The following is a 14,258-nucleotide window of genomic DNA, read 5'->3' as shown; positions in this document are numbered from 1 at the left end:
CCGTGTTCCCTAAGCCGTGGTCAGGACCCCGGAGCGAGTCCCAGCACCAGCCCCCCGAGGCTGGCTTGGGGACCTGAGGACCCACACCCGGGGCAGCTGGCCCCAGAAGTGCTCTGGGTGCCCAGCATCTGCTGAGGAGTTGTGGCTACACCCCCACCCCCAGCCCCGCCGGCTCTCTGGATCGCTGCGGTGGGGGTGGGGTGGGGGCGTGGGGAGGGCAGTGACCAGGGAACCAGGCTGGCCGACCCCCAGGGCCCCGAGGCCTGCCACAGCCCGGGCCCCTCGCTAGCTTCAGTTTCCTAAGGGGTCCAGGGCCCTGTCCCCTTCGGATGCCTCGAGAAGCCGCCACTGTCCAGACCCGGCCCAGGTAGCAGGGCCCGAGTGAGTCTGCGACCTGGGTCCTCCGCCGCTACCCTGGCCACGGAGGCTCCCGGAAGCCACCTCTCCCAGGGACCTGGCCGCCTCTGCCGCCTCTCCTCGCCTGGGCCTCAGTTTCCACACCTGCATAAACAGAAGGGAGGTGTTGGAACAAAGGAGAGATTATGCAAACGTGGAGTGACTGGGCAGGGGCGGGTGGGGCTAGGCAAAGGCCCGGCAGGGGAGCACAGACTGACCCCATTTCTTCCCCAGCCCGCCGGGCGGAGGGAAGGCCAGGGTCCCGGCCTCAGCCCCCCACCCCGCCCCCAGGGTTCACCTGCCAGGGGTCCCGGCCCGCCCCCGTCCTTCCCCTCCTCCCACCGGGGGCATCTCCGCCCTCGCCCAGTTGGGGCCCTCCCCCAGCGCCTACACAGCAGGCCGCAGGCAGGCACCAGCACGAAGGTGCCGGCTCCCGCCCCCACCCCGGCTGTGGGGAGGGCCTGGGAAGCCCAGCTCCCCGTGGGACAGCTGAGGTGCGAGGCCCGTGGCCCCAGGAACCCCGGGCGCTGGAATCCCGGCATGGCAGGGACCACCGCGCCTTCTCCCCGCCGCAGCATCATGCCTTCCCCAGCGGGAGCGCGGCCTGGCGGAGCAGGCCCGGGGGCGGGGGGTGGGGACCGGGATCCAGGGTCTGAGCGGCCGACCCGGACATCCGGCTTCAGGGTGCCGGCCCCCTCCCCTGGGTCAGGGGCCGGAGGGCCAGGAATGTGCTAACGGGGCAGCTTGAGTCCTGCTGGCGCTCCGGGCACCTGTGGACTTTGAGAGGGGACCGGGCGGGGCGCGGCGGGACGGGGCGGGGCGGCGGCGCGGGGCGGGGCGGGGCCGGGCCGGGCTCGGGGAGTATTTGACCCGCCACCTCCCGGCCCCTGCTGCGCCGTCTGCAGACGCGGCCGCACCATGAAGCCGTCCCTGCTGCCCTGGGCCCTGCTGCTGCTGGCGACTGTCCCCGGCCCGGGCCTCCGGCCTGCAGCAGGTATGCCCCCGCCCTGCCCTTCCGTCCCCGTCTGTCCAGCGGCCCGCTGCAGTCAGACCCAGCGCAGAACCCCCTGGGCTCAGACTCTTGCCCATCCGTCCGGCCGTCTGTGACCCCAGTGAGGGCTGATGCCGTTCAGTCGCTCAGTCGTGTCTGACTCTTTGCAACCCCAAGCACGGCGGCGTGCCGGGCTTCCCTGTCCTTCAGCATCTCCTGGAGTTTGCTCAGATTCATGTCCATCCTGGGAGGTGCTAGAAAGAAATTCTGGGAGCCCAGGGCCAAGGGGCTGCTCCTGGGGATGGGGCGGTGGTCTGGGCTGTGCCTACGCGAAGCTAGCTGGGAGCCAAAGGTGGTCACAGGCTGGGAGGGAGGTCCCTGGGGAGGGAGCACAGCCAAGCCCTCGGACTGCGACCCGAGCCCGGATGGAGGAGCCCCCAGCCCCACTGGGCCCCCTGGCCGGCCGGAGGCAGGACGGTGGGTCCCTTTCAGGGTGGGCTGAGCCTGAGGAAGTCCCGGGAAAGGCCCTGCACTCCGGAGTCGGGCCCCTGACCCCCGCCGGGCCGGGCCGGGCTGGTTTTCACCCGTTCCCCCGCCCCCTCCCGGCCAGCTTCCCATCCCGGGAAGCGCTGACATCCCCCTGCCGCTTATCTTACCGAGGGCTTCACTCAGCCTCCTGCCCCACCCCTCAGGCCATCACAGCATAGGTCCATAAATATTTATTGACGGTCCTGAGTGCCAGGCCCTGCACTGCGTGAGGCAGGGCCGCAGTGGTGGCTCAGGCCCAGGCTTGGCCCGCGACCAGCCCCCCGCGGGGGGGGGGGGGTGCGGCTGGGATGGGCCAGATGGGACAGGGGCCAGCACCATCCCCCGGTCTCCACCCCAGCCCACATGGCCAGGCCAGCCCCCCCACCAAACTGCCTTCACCCCCTCCTCCTGGCCTGTCAGAGTCCTCTGCCGGAACTGTCCCCTAAAAGGAGGGGAGCACCCCTCACCTTCTCCCCCAAGGGTGGGGCGGGCTCCCTTCAGGGCCATAACCCGTGGTGGGTGAGCCTGCCACGCCCAGCAGTGAGATGGGACAAGTTCAGCCTGGCACCAGCCCCTAGTGGGCCTCCAAGGGGACTCTTGGCAGCCACATCCCCAGACCCCAGGCCGGGCGAGCCAGGGGGGTCCTTCTCCAGGCTGCCAGTCCACTGATGCTTTGGGGAGTGGAGGCAGCTCCTTGGCCCACGTGGGGGCGTCAGGCACGCATGCCCATCGAGCACACCACCAGCTTGGTTGCTGAGAGTCAGTCTGCTTGGGAAGGGAGGGGGAGAAAGAAATGGCAACCCACTCCAGCACTCTCGCCTGGAAAATCTCATGGATGGAGAAGCCTAGTAGGCTATACAGTCCATGGGGTTGCAAAGAGTCGGACACAACTGAGCGATTTCACGTGTCCCCAGATCTCCCCCGATTCCAGCCAGTCATTCAGGCCAACGGACTAAGAATTAACTGCCACCATCCACCCACCCCCGCCCCCTGACTCTGAACCCAGCGGGTTTCCACTCTGTCCCCGTGGTGGTCAGCGCCGTTCCTGGCCAGCTTTCTCCTGGGGCTGCCTGTAAGGGGCTCCTGGGGAGAGCGAGGCAGGCGCGCTGCGAGATGTGGCCCTCTGCGCCCTCCTCCAGGTGCTCAGGGGAGCTGCTCCCAGCGCTGCGGAGACCAGAGTGGGCCATGCTCCTGCCACCCGACCTGCTTCGGCTTGGCCAGCTGCTGTGCGGACATCCGGGATTTCTGCCTGGAGATCTCACCCTACTCGGGCTCCATGATGGGGGGCAAGGATTTTGTGGTCCAGCATCTCAACTGGCCCAACCCCACTGACAGCGTGATCTGCAGGTAGGAGGCCCTGAGGGGCCACGCTGGGGCCCAGACCCCCGGCGGGCTGGGTGGGAGAGGGCCGGGGCTTCTGGCCCGATGGGTTCCCTGGGAGGAGGCTGGGAGCCTCGGAGAGGGTCGGCCCCCGCCGGCCCAGCCTGCCCACCCACTCGCCCCGCGCAGCTTTAAGGACAGCATCCAGACCCGCGGCCACGTGGACGCCTCGGGCCACGTGCACTGCGTGTCACCCCTGCTCTACGAGTCCGGCCGCATCCCGTTCACGCTCTCCATGGACAACGGACGCTCCTTCCCGCGCTCGGGCACCTGGCTCTCCGGTGAGCCACGACGGTGTCGGCCGGATGGCGGGGGAGGAGGGCACCGGGCCGCACCCACCTGGTCCGATGCCCTCACGGGGACTCCCCCGGGTGATAATCTGGTTGAACCGGTCACTCTGGAGGCCTGCCCTGGGTGTGGGCTCCCCAGACTCCTTTCTCCACCCGCTGGCATCCACGCGGGGGCAGCCCAGAGGGAGGGGGGGTTGGCTCTGACCAGGGGAGGGGAGGAGCCAGCCCAGGCGGCAAAAACCAGGGCCCCTCCTCTCCCAGCCCCTGACCTTTCCTGCTACGAGGGCACCATGGCTCCCAAGGGAGCCCAGAGCCCCTGGGCCCCAGGCCTTTCCTCAGCCCTCACCGCCCCGCCCCCTGCCCAGTGCACCCCAGCAAAGCGTCGGACTCCGAGAAGAGTCAGCTGGTGAATGAGACCCGCTGGCAATACTACGGCACTCCCGGCACCCAGGGCAACCTCACCCTGACCTGGAACACCTCAGCCCTGCCCTCGGACGCCGTCAGCATCGAGCTGTGGGGCTACGAGGAGACCGGTGAGGCCAGCAGGGGGCCCTCTGCGGCAGGGGTCAAGCCCCTGACCCCCGCCGGGAGCCTGGAGCTCGTGGAGATGGGAGAAAGGAGATTCCAGGTGGGGGGAATCCAGCCGGGGATTTCGAGCCTGAAGGTGTCGGCAGGAAAGAGCCGTGGCCTGGGGGCGTGGCAGGGGGCTGGGGGGGCCCTGGGTGCCGGGGCTGGAGGAGGTACAGACGGTCCCAGCTCCTGGATACACGGCTTGTCCTGGAAATAGGAAAGATTTGCCCCACCCCATCCTCTCGGAGCCCCTGGAGGGCTAGCGGGCCTGAGCCTGGCTCCCTCCCCCAGCAGGGCAGGCCCTCATGTGCGGGCCATCTGTCCATACTTCTGTCCACCTACCAGGGTGGCTCCCACCCCACCTGTGCCCACGGGGGTCCTGGGTCAGGCCCAGGGGCTGACGAGGCCTTCCCCTCCACCAGGGAAGCCGTATTCCCAGCAGTGGACAGCAGCGTGGTCGTACCTGTATTCCTTGGCTTCCAACATCCACAACTCCGGCTCCTTCACCTTCACGCCAAAACCTGCCCCTCAGAACTTCCAGAGATGGGAAGTGGGCTCCCTCCGCATCGTGGACAGCAGGCACCGCGCAGGGGAGCAGTAAGGACCGCCACGGAGGGCAAGCCCAGGGCCCTGCGGTGGAGGGGGCGGGGCAGGGGCGGGGCCAGGGCCAGGGGCGGGGAGGGCGGCCCCGAGCGTGCGTGCGCCCCCTACAGGGATGTGCGAGCGCTCTGGAGCAACGAGCACGCGCTGGCCTGGCACCTGGGTGATGACTTCCGGATGGACCCTGTGGCCTGGGCCCGAAACCAGTGCCTGGCCTGGGAGGAGCTGGAGGACCAGCTGCCCAAATTCCTGGAGGAGCTGCCCGACTGCCCCTGCACCCTGGCCCAGGCCCGGGCTGACTCCGGCCGCTTCCACGTGAGCCCCCCACCCCAGACAGGGACCGGGAGTGGGCGAGGAGCAGGCTAGGGCCGGCTGCCCCCACCGGCAAGGGCCACGCTGCTCAAGGCAGCACAGGGCAGGCAGGCGGAGGCCTGGGAGGTGAGGCTGGGGGTCTGAGGCCCCGGAGGGGTAGGGGACGGCGGAGCCCCGAACCCGTGCAGGTGACAGCCGCCCGCCTTTCTGCAGACAGACTACGGCTGTGACCTGGAGCAGGGCAGCGAGTGCACCTACCACCCAGGCGCTGTGCACTGCGTGCGCTCCGTGCAAGCCAGGTGAGCCCGAGACAGAGGGCGGGGCGCGGGGCGGGGCGCGGGCCGGGAGGGGGCGGGCCTCGGGGAAGGGCGGGGCCGGGGCCGGACCCCAGGGCGGCCCTGACCCTGTCTGTGCCCGCAGCCCCCAGTACGACTCCGGACAGCAGTGCTGCTACACGGCGGATGGCACGCAGCTCCTGACGGCTGACTCCACCGGGGGCAGCACCCCGGACCGCGGCCACGACTGGGGCTCACCCCCCTACCGCGTGCCGCCCCGCGTGCCCGGCCTCTCCCACTGGATCTACGACGTCATCAGCTTCTACCACTGCTGCCTCTGGGCACCTGAGTGCTTCCGCTACATGAACAGACGACCCTCCAGCGACTGCCGCAGCTACCGGCCCCCGCGCCTGGGTGGGTGCTGGGCTGGGTGGGCGCTGGCCAGGGCAGAGTCAGGACAGCCCGCCTCACCTTCCGATCTCCCCAGCCTCCGCTTTCGGGGACCCACACTTCATCACTTTCGACGGCACCAACTTCACGTTCAATGGCCGTGGCGAGTACGTGCTGCTGGAGGCGGCACTGACCGACCTGCGGGTGCAGGTGCGGACCCAGACCAGGACGGGGTCTGAAGGTGAGGCTGGGCCCCAGGGGCTCTGGGTGGCTCAGGGTCATCCCTGGGGAGGGGGAGACTGAGCCCGGTGGACCCCGTCTTGCACCCATCATGCCAGGCTCTCAGGACCGAGGCACGGGGCTGACTGCGGTGGCCATCCAGGAGGCCAACTCAGACGTGGTGGAGGTCCGGCTGGGGGAGGGGTCAGGGGTCTTGCAGGTGCTACTGAACCAGGAGGTGCTCAGCTTCGCGGAGCAGTCCTGGATGGACCTGAAGGGTGAGTGGGACGGTGGGGGCCCCATTTGGGGTCCTGGCAGGAAGGGAAGGGGGGGTGCGCGGTGGAGTCAGGGTGTGAGGGCCGACAGCCAGCCCTGCCCTCACTGGACCCTGGTGTGGGAGCTCCCTTCAGGGCCTGGGCACTCAGAGTCGCCGCCCGGGGTTGGGGAGTGACAAGGCAGGCTGGGCCCTGAGGACGCCCTCCTGGCCCTGAAGCCCACGGTGCTACCCATGCATCCCGGGGCTGTGGGGTCACAGCACAGCGCCCACAGAGGCGACCCTGACCCCACCTCCACGTGTGCCCAGGCATGTTCCTGTCGGTAGCCGCTGGGGACAGAGTATCAGTCATGCTGACTTCAGAGGCCGGCTTGGAGATCAGCCTCCAAGGACCGTTCCTGAGTGTGGCGGTCCTGCTGCCCGAGAAGTTCCTGACCCACACGCGGGGCCTCCTTGGGACGCTCAACGACAACCCGGCAGACGACTTCACCCTGCGCAGTGGGGAGGTCCTGCCACCCAGCGCCAGTTCTCGAGAGCTGTTCCGGTTCGGGGCTGACTGTAAGGGACCACAGGCAGGAGGGGAAGGGGCACGGCCCTGGGGAGGGCTCAGTGGAGGTGGGGGGAGCCCCCAGACCCTCCCACCCGCCAGGCCTGCTGCTGTCTTCCCAGGGGCCGTGCAGAACGCCTCCTCCCTGCTTACCTACGACTCCAAGTTCCTGGTGGAAAACTTCAAGAACCGGCCCAAGCATGATCCCACTTTCCTGCCCCTCTTCCCGGAGGAAAGCTCCGCGAGCCCCAGCCAGGCGAGCGCAGCAGACCTGTGTGGGGACGACACGTTCTGCAGGTTCGACGTGGCGGCCACCGGGAGCCTGAGCGTGGGCAACGCCTCGCGAGTGGCCCACAGGCAGCACCTGCTTCGCGTGCAGAGCCTGCAGCCCGGTGAGGGTGACGCGGGGAGGCGCGGGCGAGGGGGAGGGCGCCTGGCGCTGGGACGCGCCCCCCCAGGCTGATGACAGCGGGCGGCGAGCTCAGGTCCGTTGTCTGGGCCCCACTCCCTCCCCAGTGGTGTCCTGCGGCTGGCTGGCCCCGCCTGCCAACGGACACAAGCAGGGCGACAGGTACCTGGAGGGCTCCACCGTCCGCTTCCGCTGCAACAACGGCTACAGCCTGGCCGGGGCAGAGGCCAGCACCTGCCGGGCTGACGGGACCTGGTCCTGGCCCACCCCCACGTGCCAGCCAGGTGAGAACGCCCCGCCCACCAGAAGCCCCGCCCACAACTCATTGTCCCAGCCCCGCCCATACGTCGCGTCACCCTGCCCAACAGAGGCCCCGCCCACAACTCCTTGCCCCGCCCCGCCCACCAGAAGCCCCGCCCACAACGCCTTGTCCTAGGCACCCCCCCCATACGTCACATCGCCCCGCCCGCCAGTTGGCCTAGCCCCGCCCACCAGCCCCTGCGCCCCAAGTCCGCCCCACACGCGTGTGTGTGCATGCCTGCCTCTGGTTGCTGGGCACACTCACAGCCCGCCACCTCTCCAGGACGGAGCTACGCGGTGCTGCTGGGCATCATCTTTGGAGGCCTGGGGCTGGTGGCCCTGGTTGGGCTCGGCTACTGGCTCCTACGCCGCAGGAAGAGCAACACGTGAGATCCCTCTCTCCCAGGCCCCGGCCCACTCCTCCTCGGTTCTCCTGGGCCCGGCCCCCCACCCCACCCCGGGGCGCGCGTGAGACCACCGTGCCTGCCGTAGCCCGTGACTCTGTTGCAGGGCTGTCTGGGGTTCGCAACCCTGAGCGAAGCACGCTTGGCCGGTGGCGCATGATGCACGGGGCCTCCCCGAGGCCAAAGCCCAGCCTCCCAAACTTCCAAGAGCCTGCACCCCAGTACTGGAATACTCGGATTCCTCACGCCAGACATGTGGAACCTGGACACCTAGCACCCGAGCTTTTCAAGCCGAGTGCCCTGCTCTGTCACCGAAGACCCGAACCCGGAACTGTAACCAGGGAGCTCCCGTGGCTCTGTTCCCTGCACACCCCAAACCCTAGTTCTCCAAGCCCGGGGCTCCATACTGTTGAATCCTGAGGCCTGTCTCCCGAGCTCTTACGTGCCAGCACCTGACGTGCAAGGCCAGTACCTCAGATCCCGTGCCCGTGACCCTGGTCCCCAGTGTGAGTCCTGCTGACCCAGCAGCGAGCCCCAGGGCCGAGCTGCCTTGATTCCCAGGCCCTGGGCCTGGCTGCCCAAGACTGTGGCTGGGTCCAGCCTTGGGCGTGGAGAGTGCCCTTCTAAGCTCCAGGCTTGTAGCTCTAAGCCTTCTGGAATGTCTCCTGCCAGACTCCTCACTGTGGGGGCAGAAAACACGCCTTTGGTGCCTCCGCCTGGTGTCGATGTTCATGTTGTGTTCCCCATTCCCGGGAGTCCAGCGGTCGGCCTGGGCAGTGCACGGCCCCCAGAGTGACCGGTCCGAGGCCTTCGTGACCGGCCTGTCCCGTCTCCGACTCTCTGTCTGTAAAGTGGCATCTAGAACAGTGACTGCGTCATGGGAGCGGAAGGGTTCATGGGGTGCTCCGCGGGGCACCCAGCTCTGGCGCAGCCCCAGAGGCAGTGTGGTAGCGCCATGCCCAGCTGGTCCAGGCCCCTGGGCCTTTGCTCAGGACTGTCCGGAGGCGAGTGTACAGGGCCCAGGCCTCTCCTGAGGGTGCTGGATGGGGGCTCTGGGGGGCCTGGGTAGGATGGTGCCGGGTTTCCATCAGAGGTCTCAGACGGGGAAGTGCCGGGGCATGTGGGTTGGAGGTGGGTGCCTGCTGCCCGGGGCTGGCGGCTGTGCCTGAGAGGAGCAAGGCGGGGGAGGGGGAGGCAGCCTGGAGCCCTGGGGCCTGGGAGTGGGAGGCACTGAGTGGGGGGCCCTGAGCAAAGCCTTCTCATGGCCGTGCTGAGAGTGGCCACGAGGGGGCAGCAGAGGGTAAGAATCGCGGAGGTGCCCAGGGAGGGCCGGGCAAGTGCACCAGCAGACTTGTGGTCACGGCCTCGGCCGAGGCTCCTGCAGGCCCGCCTGGGGTGGGGGACGCCTCGAGTCACCAGTCTTGGAAGTTGTACAGGTTACCCGAGGTCCAGTGCGCGCTGACCGCCCTACCTCCTCAGCCTTGGCCTGTGGCAGAGGGTCCTGGGCAGAGGCCCGGGCAGGGAGGGGGCCGGGCAGCAGATCCCCTGCCGGGAGTCCTAGGGCGCTGCGCACGGTGGGGCATGTTTGAGGAAACAGAGAAGGTGGGAGGGTACCGGGGGTGGTGCCCAGTCAGTGCGTGTCCTTCCAGACCCCACCGGGCACCTCCCCACCTCTGGGCTTCCAGCTCAGGACAGGGGGGCTGAGTGCCCACCCTTTGGCCCCTGGGCAGGTACTTTCCTCTGTGGAGATGAGGTCAGGCAGGGCCGGCCTCCCACCAGCCCAAGCCCCACGCCTACCTGGCAGGGCCAGGCTGGGCTCTTGTGGGTGAGCAACGTGCGGGCCGCAGCTGAGGCCCAAGAGGGAACCTGGCCTCCTCCTGGCTCCCCCACCACCCCTGTCCCTCTGGGCCCTGGAGCCTCCGCCACCCCCACCCCAGGCAGGAGAAGGGATCCATTGTGGCCCTGGCCCCAGACGTCAGGCTCTCCCAGTGCCAGGGGCCGACCAGGCTGGGAAGCCCCAACACCTGGCAGAGGTTTTCTCGGGGCCCCGAGGGAGTCTGGGGTGCGGCCAGGCCTGTGTGAGGCTGTGCGTCCCAGGGCTGGGCGCGGAGCCCCTGTGAACGTCAGCGGCGGGGACCCTGGCCTCAGGGGTGTCCTCTCCAAACCGCAGGCCCAGGGGACGACAGCCCCAGGGCCCAGTCTGCTGTCCCTGCTTGGGGTCTGGGGGGCAGTAATGCAGGGGGGGCTCGCTCTCAGGTGAGGGGGGAGCCGGGGAGTCGGATAAGAGGCCCGCTGGGTGAGGGGCATGGTGCGGGGGAGGGGAGGAGGCCATGGAGCCACCTGGGGGGCCTGGGCCTCCGCGGCAAAGGCCCCTGACACCCCCAGCCTCCGAGGAAGGAGCACGCACATCCCCTCCAGCCTTCACCTCAGGTCTCCTGTTGGCTGATGTCGGGGGAGGGACCCCTCGGGCAGGCTGCTTCCTCACACAGAGCCCCAGGTGACCCAGTGCCCACTCCCGGCCAGGCCCTTGCTGGGAGACCCCCGTCCCCATGGTCTGTCCTGCCCGGAAGGATGGGGGACCAGGCCCTGCTCTGTGGGAGCAGGTGGCGCTTCCTGGGGGTGTCTGCCTCCAGGCAGAGGACGGAAGCCGTTTATCTGAGTTGGGGCTCAGCAACCTCCAGCGCCCCGTGCCCCTGGAGCAGTCCTGTCACTGCCTGCCAGCCGAAGCGGGTGGGGAACTTTCCAGGCTGGGCCTTAACGCCTCCACAGGGAACCCCCTCCACCCGCCCTTCCCCCTGCTCCCACGGACTGGAAGCCGAGCCAGCCTGGGTGCGCAGCGTGTGGAAGGGGCCCCTGCCCCCACCTGTTCAATGCATCCAGTCCTGCGTTGGGAACAAAAAATAAACTTCCCTGTGAGTAAGCCATGGCACGTTTTGGGTCTGTGTGTTGCAGCAGTTGGTCCTGTGAACTATGCACCAGGCTCAGAAATGCGAAAAAGATGACCTTACATTTGTCAGCAGTGTTGAGGACAAATACTGTGCGCACAAGGTTTTGCATGGTTCAGATGGATCCTCCAGTGTTCAGAGCAGCAGACTTATTCACGACAGCCGAAGGTGGAGGCAACTTAAGGGTCCATCAGCAGATGGATGGGTGGACACATGTGCGCGTCTGTATACAACGGGACACCGCTGGGTCCTAAAGAGGAAGGAAAGTCTGCCCCTTGAGGCTATGGTGCTGAGTGAAATAGCCTGACACTACTGTGTGATTCCACCTACATGAGGGCCCCGGGGCAAGTTCGTAGAGACAGGGTGGAATAGAGATGGCCAGGGGCTGGGGAGAGGAAATAGGGAGCTGTTTTTGGCCAGTTCCCCAACCCGGGCCCCAGCAGTGAAAGCACCGAATGCTAGCCGCTAGACCACCAGGGGACTCCCCAGAGCTGGAGGGTTTCAGTTTGGGAAGAGCAAAACCGTCAAGACGGGTGGTGATGTTTGTGCAACAGGGCGAATGTACTGGGTGCCTCTGAGCTGCACCCTGAGAAATGGTGAAGACGGTCAACTTTCTGTCCTTTGTATTCTGCTGCTGCTCTTTAGTCGCTCAGTCGCGTCCGACTCTTTCGTCGTGTCCGACTCTTTCGTGACCCCCACGGACTGTAGCCCACCAGGCTTCTCTGTGCATGGGGTCCTCCAGGCAAGGGTACTGGAGTGGGTTGCCATTTCCTCTCCAGGGGGTCTTCCCTGACCGGGGGATGGAAGCCCGGGTCTCCTGCATTGGCAGGCAGATTCTTTACCACTGAGCCACCAGGGAAGCCCCACTTGTGTTTTATTACATTTAAAAATCTTAAAACTCAAACAGAAGAATTTCCTTAACACTCAGTCCCCAGGTGGTGGAGCTTGAGCCGCGCTCAGTATTTTGTTTCTTCAGAATGCTACTGTTCTTTGTGAGTTCTTCAGGGTTTTGTTTTTTTTCTTTTACATTTGGTACTTTTTGCATCCTGTTTGCCTTCTCCCAAGTCGCCGAGCTGCTCTGGGGTCTCCCATAAAGGCGTTATTGTGTCCGGTTTTGTGATGAGATCCATCTGGGGTGATGTCTGTGCGTTGTGTGAGGCAGGTTAGGATGCACGCCTCACGTGGGTCTCTGATGGACTTGGCACTGTCCTTTGAAGCACAGTCCCTTCCCATGGCACTGCCGTGTCTCCTCTGTCAGAGGTCAGGTGACTGTCCTGCCCCGTTGTCCGGTTTATTACTGTACCGGCACCAGATCGCCTTACTTACCCTAGCTTGCTCCCGGCATCTGGTCATGTGGGTCCTCTGTTATGCTCTTCCTTAAGACTGTCTGCAATGTGGGAGACCTGGGTTTGATCCCTGGGCTGGGAAGACCCCCTGGAGAAGGGAAAGACTACCCACTCCCATATTCTGACCTGGAGAATTCCATGGATTGAGTAGTCCAGGGGGTCACAAAGAGTCGGACACGACTGAGTGACTTTCACTTTCACTTAAGACTGCCTGGGCTTGTCCTCGTCCTTGGTGTTTCCACATGAATTTTAGGATCAGCTCACCAATTTACACACACACACACACACACACACACACACACACACACACACACAAACAGACCAAAAAAAAAAAAAAGTGAGGATTTTTATTAGAATTGCATCGGAGTCATGGGTGGATGTGGGTCGAATTGGTCTCTTCACCGTCCTAACTCCTTTAGTCCGTAAACATGGTTTAACCTTCCGTTTATTCAAGTCTTCTTCAAATCCTTCAGTTATAGTTTGCAGCGTTGCTCAGCGTAGGGGTCTTGAATACCTGTTTGTTTTGCTTCTAGGCTTCGAGTTTTTAAAATGCTATCACGAGTGATTTCAGTCCAAAAAGAAATGTTCTCTATTTGTGAGGGATATATAGAGATAGCGTTGATTTTTGTGCATTTTCCTTGATTCCAGTGATCTGGCTCATTTCACCCAGGTTTCTCTCAGTTTTCCTGCTAAGTAGCTACTTATGTAGACGGTTTTGTGTCCTCCTCTCCAGTTCTCAAGCCTTCTGTTTGTTTTTCTCACCTGATCGCCTGGGCAGGGCCTTCTCTTTCCCTGTGGAAAGGAAACAATGAAAGCCAGCAGAATGAAAGTCCTTCTCAGAAGTTGGCCTCAGTCTCCAAAGGAGGGCTGTTGCGTTTCGCCGTGAAGCGTGGCGTTTCCAGTAGGCTCTCGTAGCCGCCGCTTACAGATTCAGGAAGTTTCCTTCTGTTGCTAGTTCCTGCGGGTTTTTCTCGTCAGTGGCAGGTGGCGAGCGTTATCAGATGCTTCTCTGCGTTTGTGGAGAGGGCGAATGGTTTCTGCCTCTTTACTCTGTTAGTGTGTTAACACGGGGGATTGCGTCGCTTGGGTGTTTGTTTTTGTTTGTTTGGCCGTGTTGCCGGGTTTGTGGGATCTTAGTTCCCAGGCCAGGGATTGAACTCAGGCCTTTGGCAGTCCTAACTGCTGGGCCACCAGGGAGTTCCCAGAATTGCTTGATTTTGTAATGTTCAACCGATCACGCATTCCCAGAATAAACCCAAATTGATAGTGGTGAATTCATATATCATTCAGGAATTTTTCGTCTCTGTGCATGAATGAAATCACCCTGTACTTTTCCTTCATGAAATGTCCTCGTCAGGTTTTGTTCTCAGGATTCTGCTGGCCTCATTAAGAGTTGGGCAATAGTTTCTCTGTTCTGGGGAAGTTTGTGTAACACTGGTTTTTTTCCCTTCCATCAGTGTTTGGAAGCATTCAAAGATGAAGCCTTGGGCTGCAGCTGCTTGCTTTGTGGGATTTCGTTGTTGTTTTAATTGGCACGTTTATCAGTGAGGTTGAATAACTGTATACATTGAAATAACCATTTGCAATTCTCTTCCCATGGTCTCATGAGTCACATCCTTGTGCGTCTTTCTAATGGATTCTTGGTCATTGCTATTAAATATTTAAGTATTTAAATATTAAAGAAACCAGGCTCAGATCATGTTATGTATTGAAACTATCTTTCCCCAAGGTTATCATTGGTCTTTTAAAATATTTTCCACATCAAAATTTTAAATTTCTATGTGTTCAAATCTATTCTCTTTTGAAAACAGTTTTGGCCATGCTGCTCGGCGCGTGGGATCTGAGTTTCCTGACCAGGGATCAGACCCCACCCCCTGAGTTAGAGGGCCAGAGTGCTAACTACTGGACCACAGGGAAGTCCTAGTTTACCCTTTTTTTGAAAAAAAAAACCCACTTTTTATTTTGTATTGGGGTATAGTCAATTACTGCTGTGACAGTTTCAGGTGAACACTGAAGGGACTCAGCCACACACACACACACACACACACACATATACGTTCTGCCCCCAAGTCCCCCTCCCAT

The 14,258-nt window shown here is 63.7% G+C and overlaps 1 protein-coding gene across 1 annotated transcript; it reads left to right on the top strand.

Moving 5' to 3' along the window:
- The first annotated feature begins 789 nt into the window (after positions 1-789).
- On the top strand, positions 790-8,599 carry SUSD2 (sushi domain containing 2). The gene is made up of 16 exons (XM_065905033.1): positions 790-890; positions 1,302-1,390; positions 3,055-3,262; positions 3,425-3,576; positions 3,951-4,118; positions 4,578-4,752; positions 4,869-5,070; positions 5,281-5,366; positions 5,488-5,756; positions 5,830-5,973; positions 6,071-6,229; positions 6,535-6,783; positions 6,895-7,164; positions 7,289-7,465; positions 7,765-7,867; positions 7,992-8,599. The coding sequence occupies exons 2-16, from the start codon at positions 1,315-1,317 to the stop codon at positions 8,014-8,016; spliced, it is 2,463 nt and encodes an 820-aa protein (XP_065761105.1). The 5' UTR covers positions 790-890; positions 1,302-1,314; the 3' UTR covers positions 8,017-8,599.
- The last annotated feature ends 5,659 nt before the right edge of the window (positions 8,600-14,258 follow it).

The sequence above is a fragment of the Muntiacus reevesi genome, chromosome 13 (genome assembly GCF_963930625.1).
Source record: "Muntiacus reevesi chromosome 13, mMunRee1.1, whole genome shotgun sequence".
Classification (NCBI taxonomy): domain Eukaryota; kingdom Metazoa; phylum Chordata; class Mammalia; order Artiodactyla; family Cervidae; genus Muntiacus; species Muntiacus reevesi.
The sequence above is the reverse complement of the archived record's forward strand: the minus strand, read 5'-3'. Positions and strand labels throughout refer to the sequence as shown.

Excerpts from the sequence above, each read along its gene's own strand:
- SUSD2 (XM_065905033.1), top strand. The coding sequence starts at position 1,315 with ATGAAGCCGTCCCTGCTGCCCTGGGCCCTGCTGCTGCTGGCGACTGTC. Across the intron at positions 4,753-4,868 it reads AGGCACCGCGCAGGGGAGCA|GGATGTGCGAGCGCTCTGGA; the intron begins GTAAGGACCGCC and ends CGCCCCCTACAG. Across the intron at positions 5,757-5,829 it reads CTACCGGCCCCCGCGCCTGG|CCTCCGCTTTCGGGGACCCA; the intron begins GTGGGTGCTGGG and ends CGATCTCCCCAG.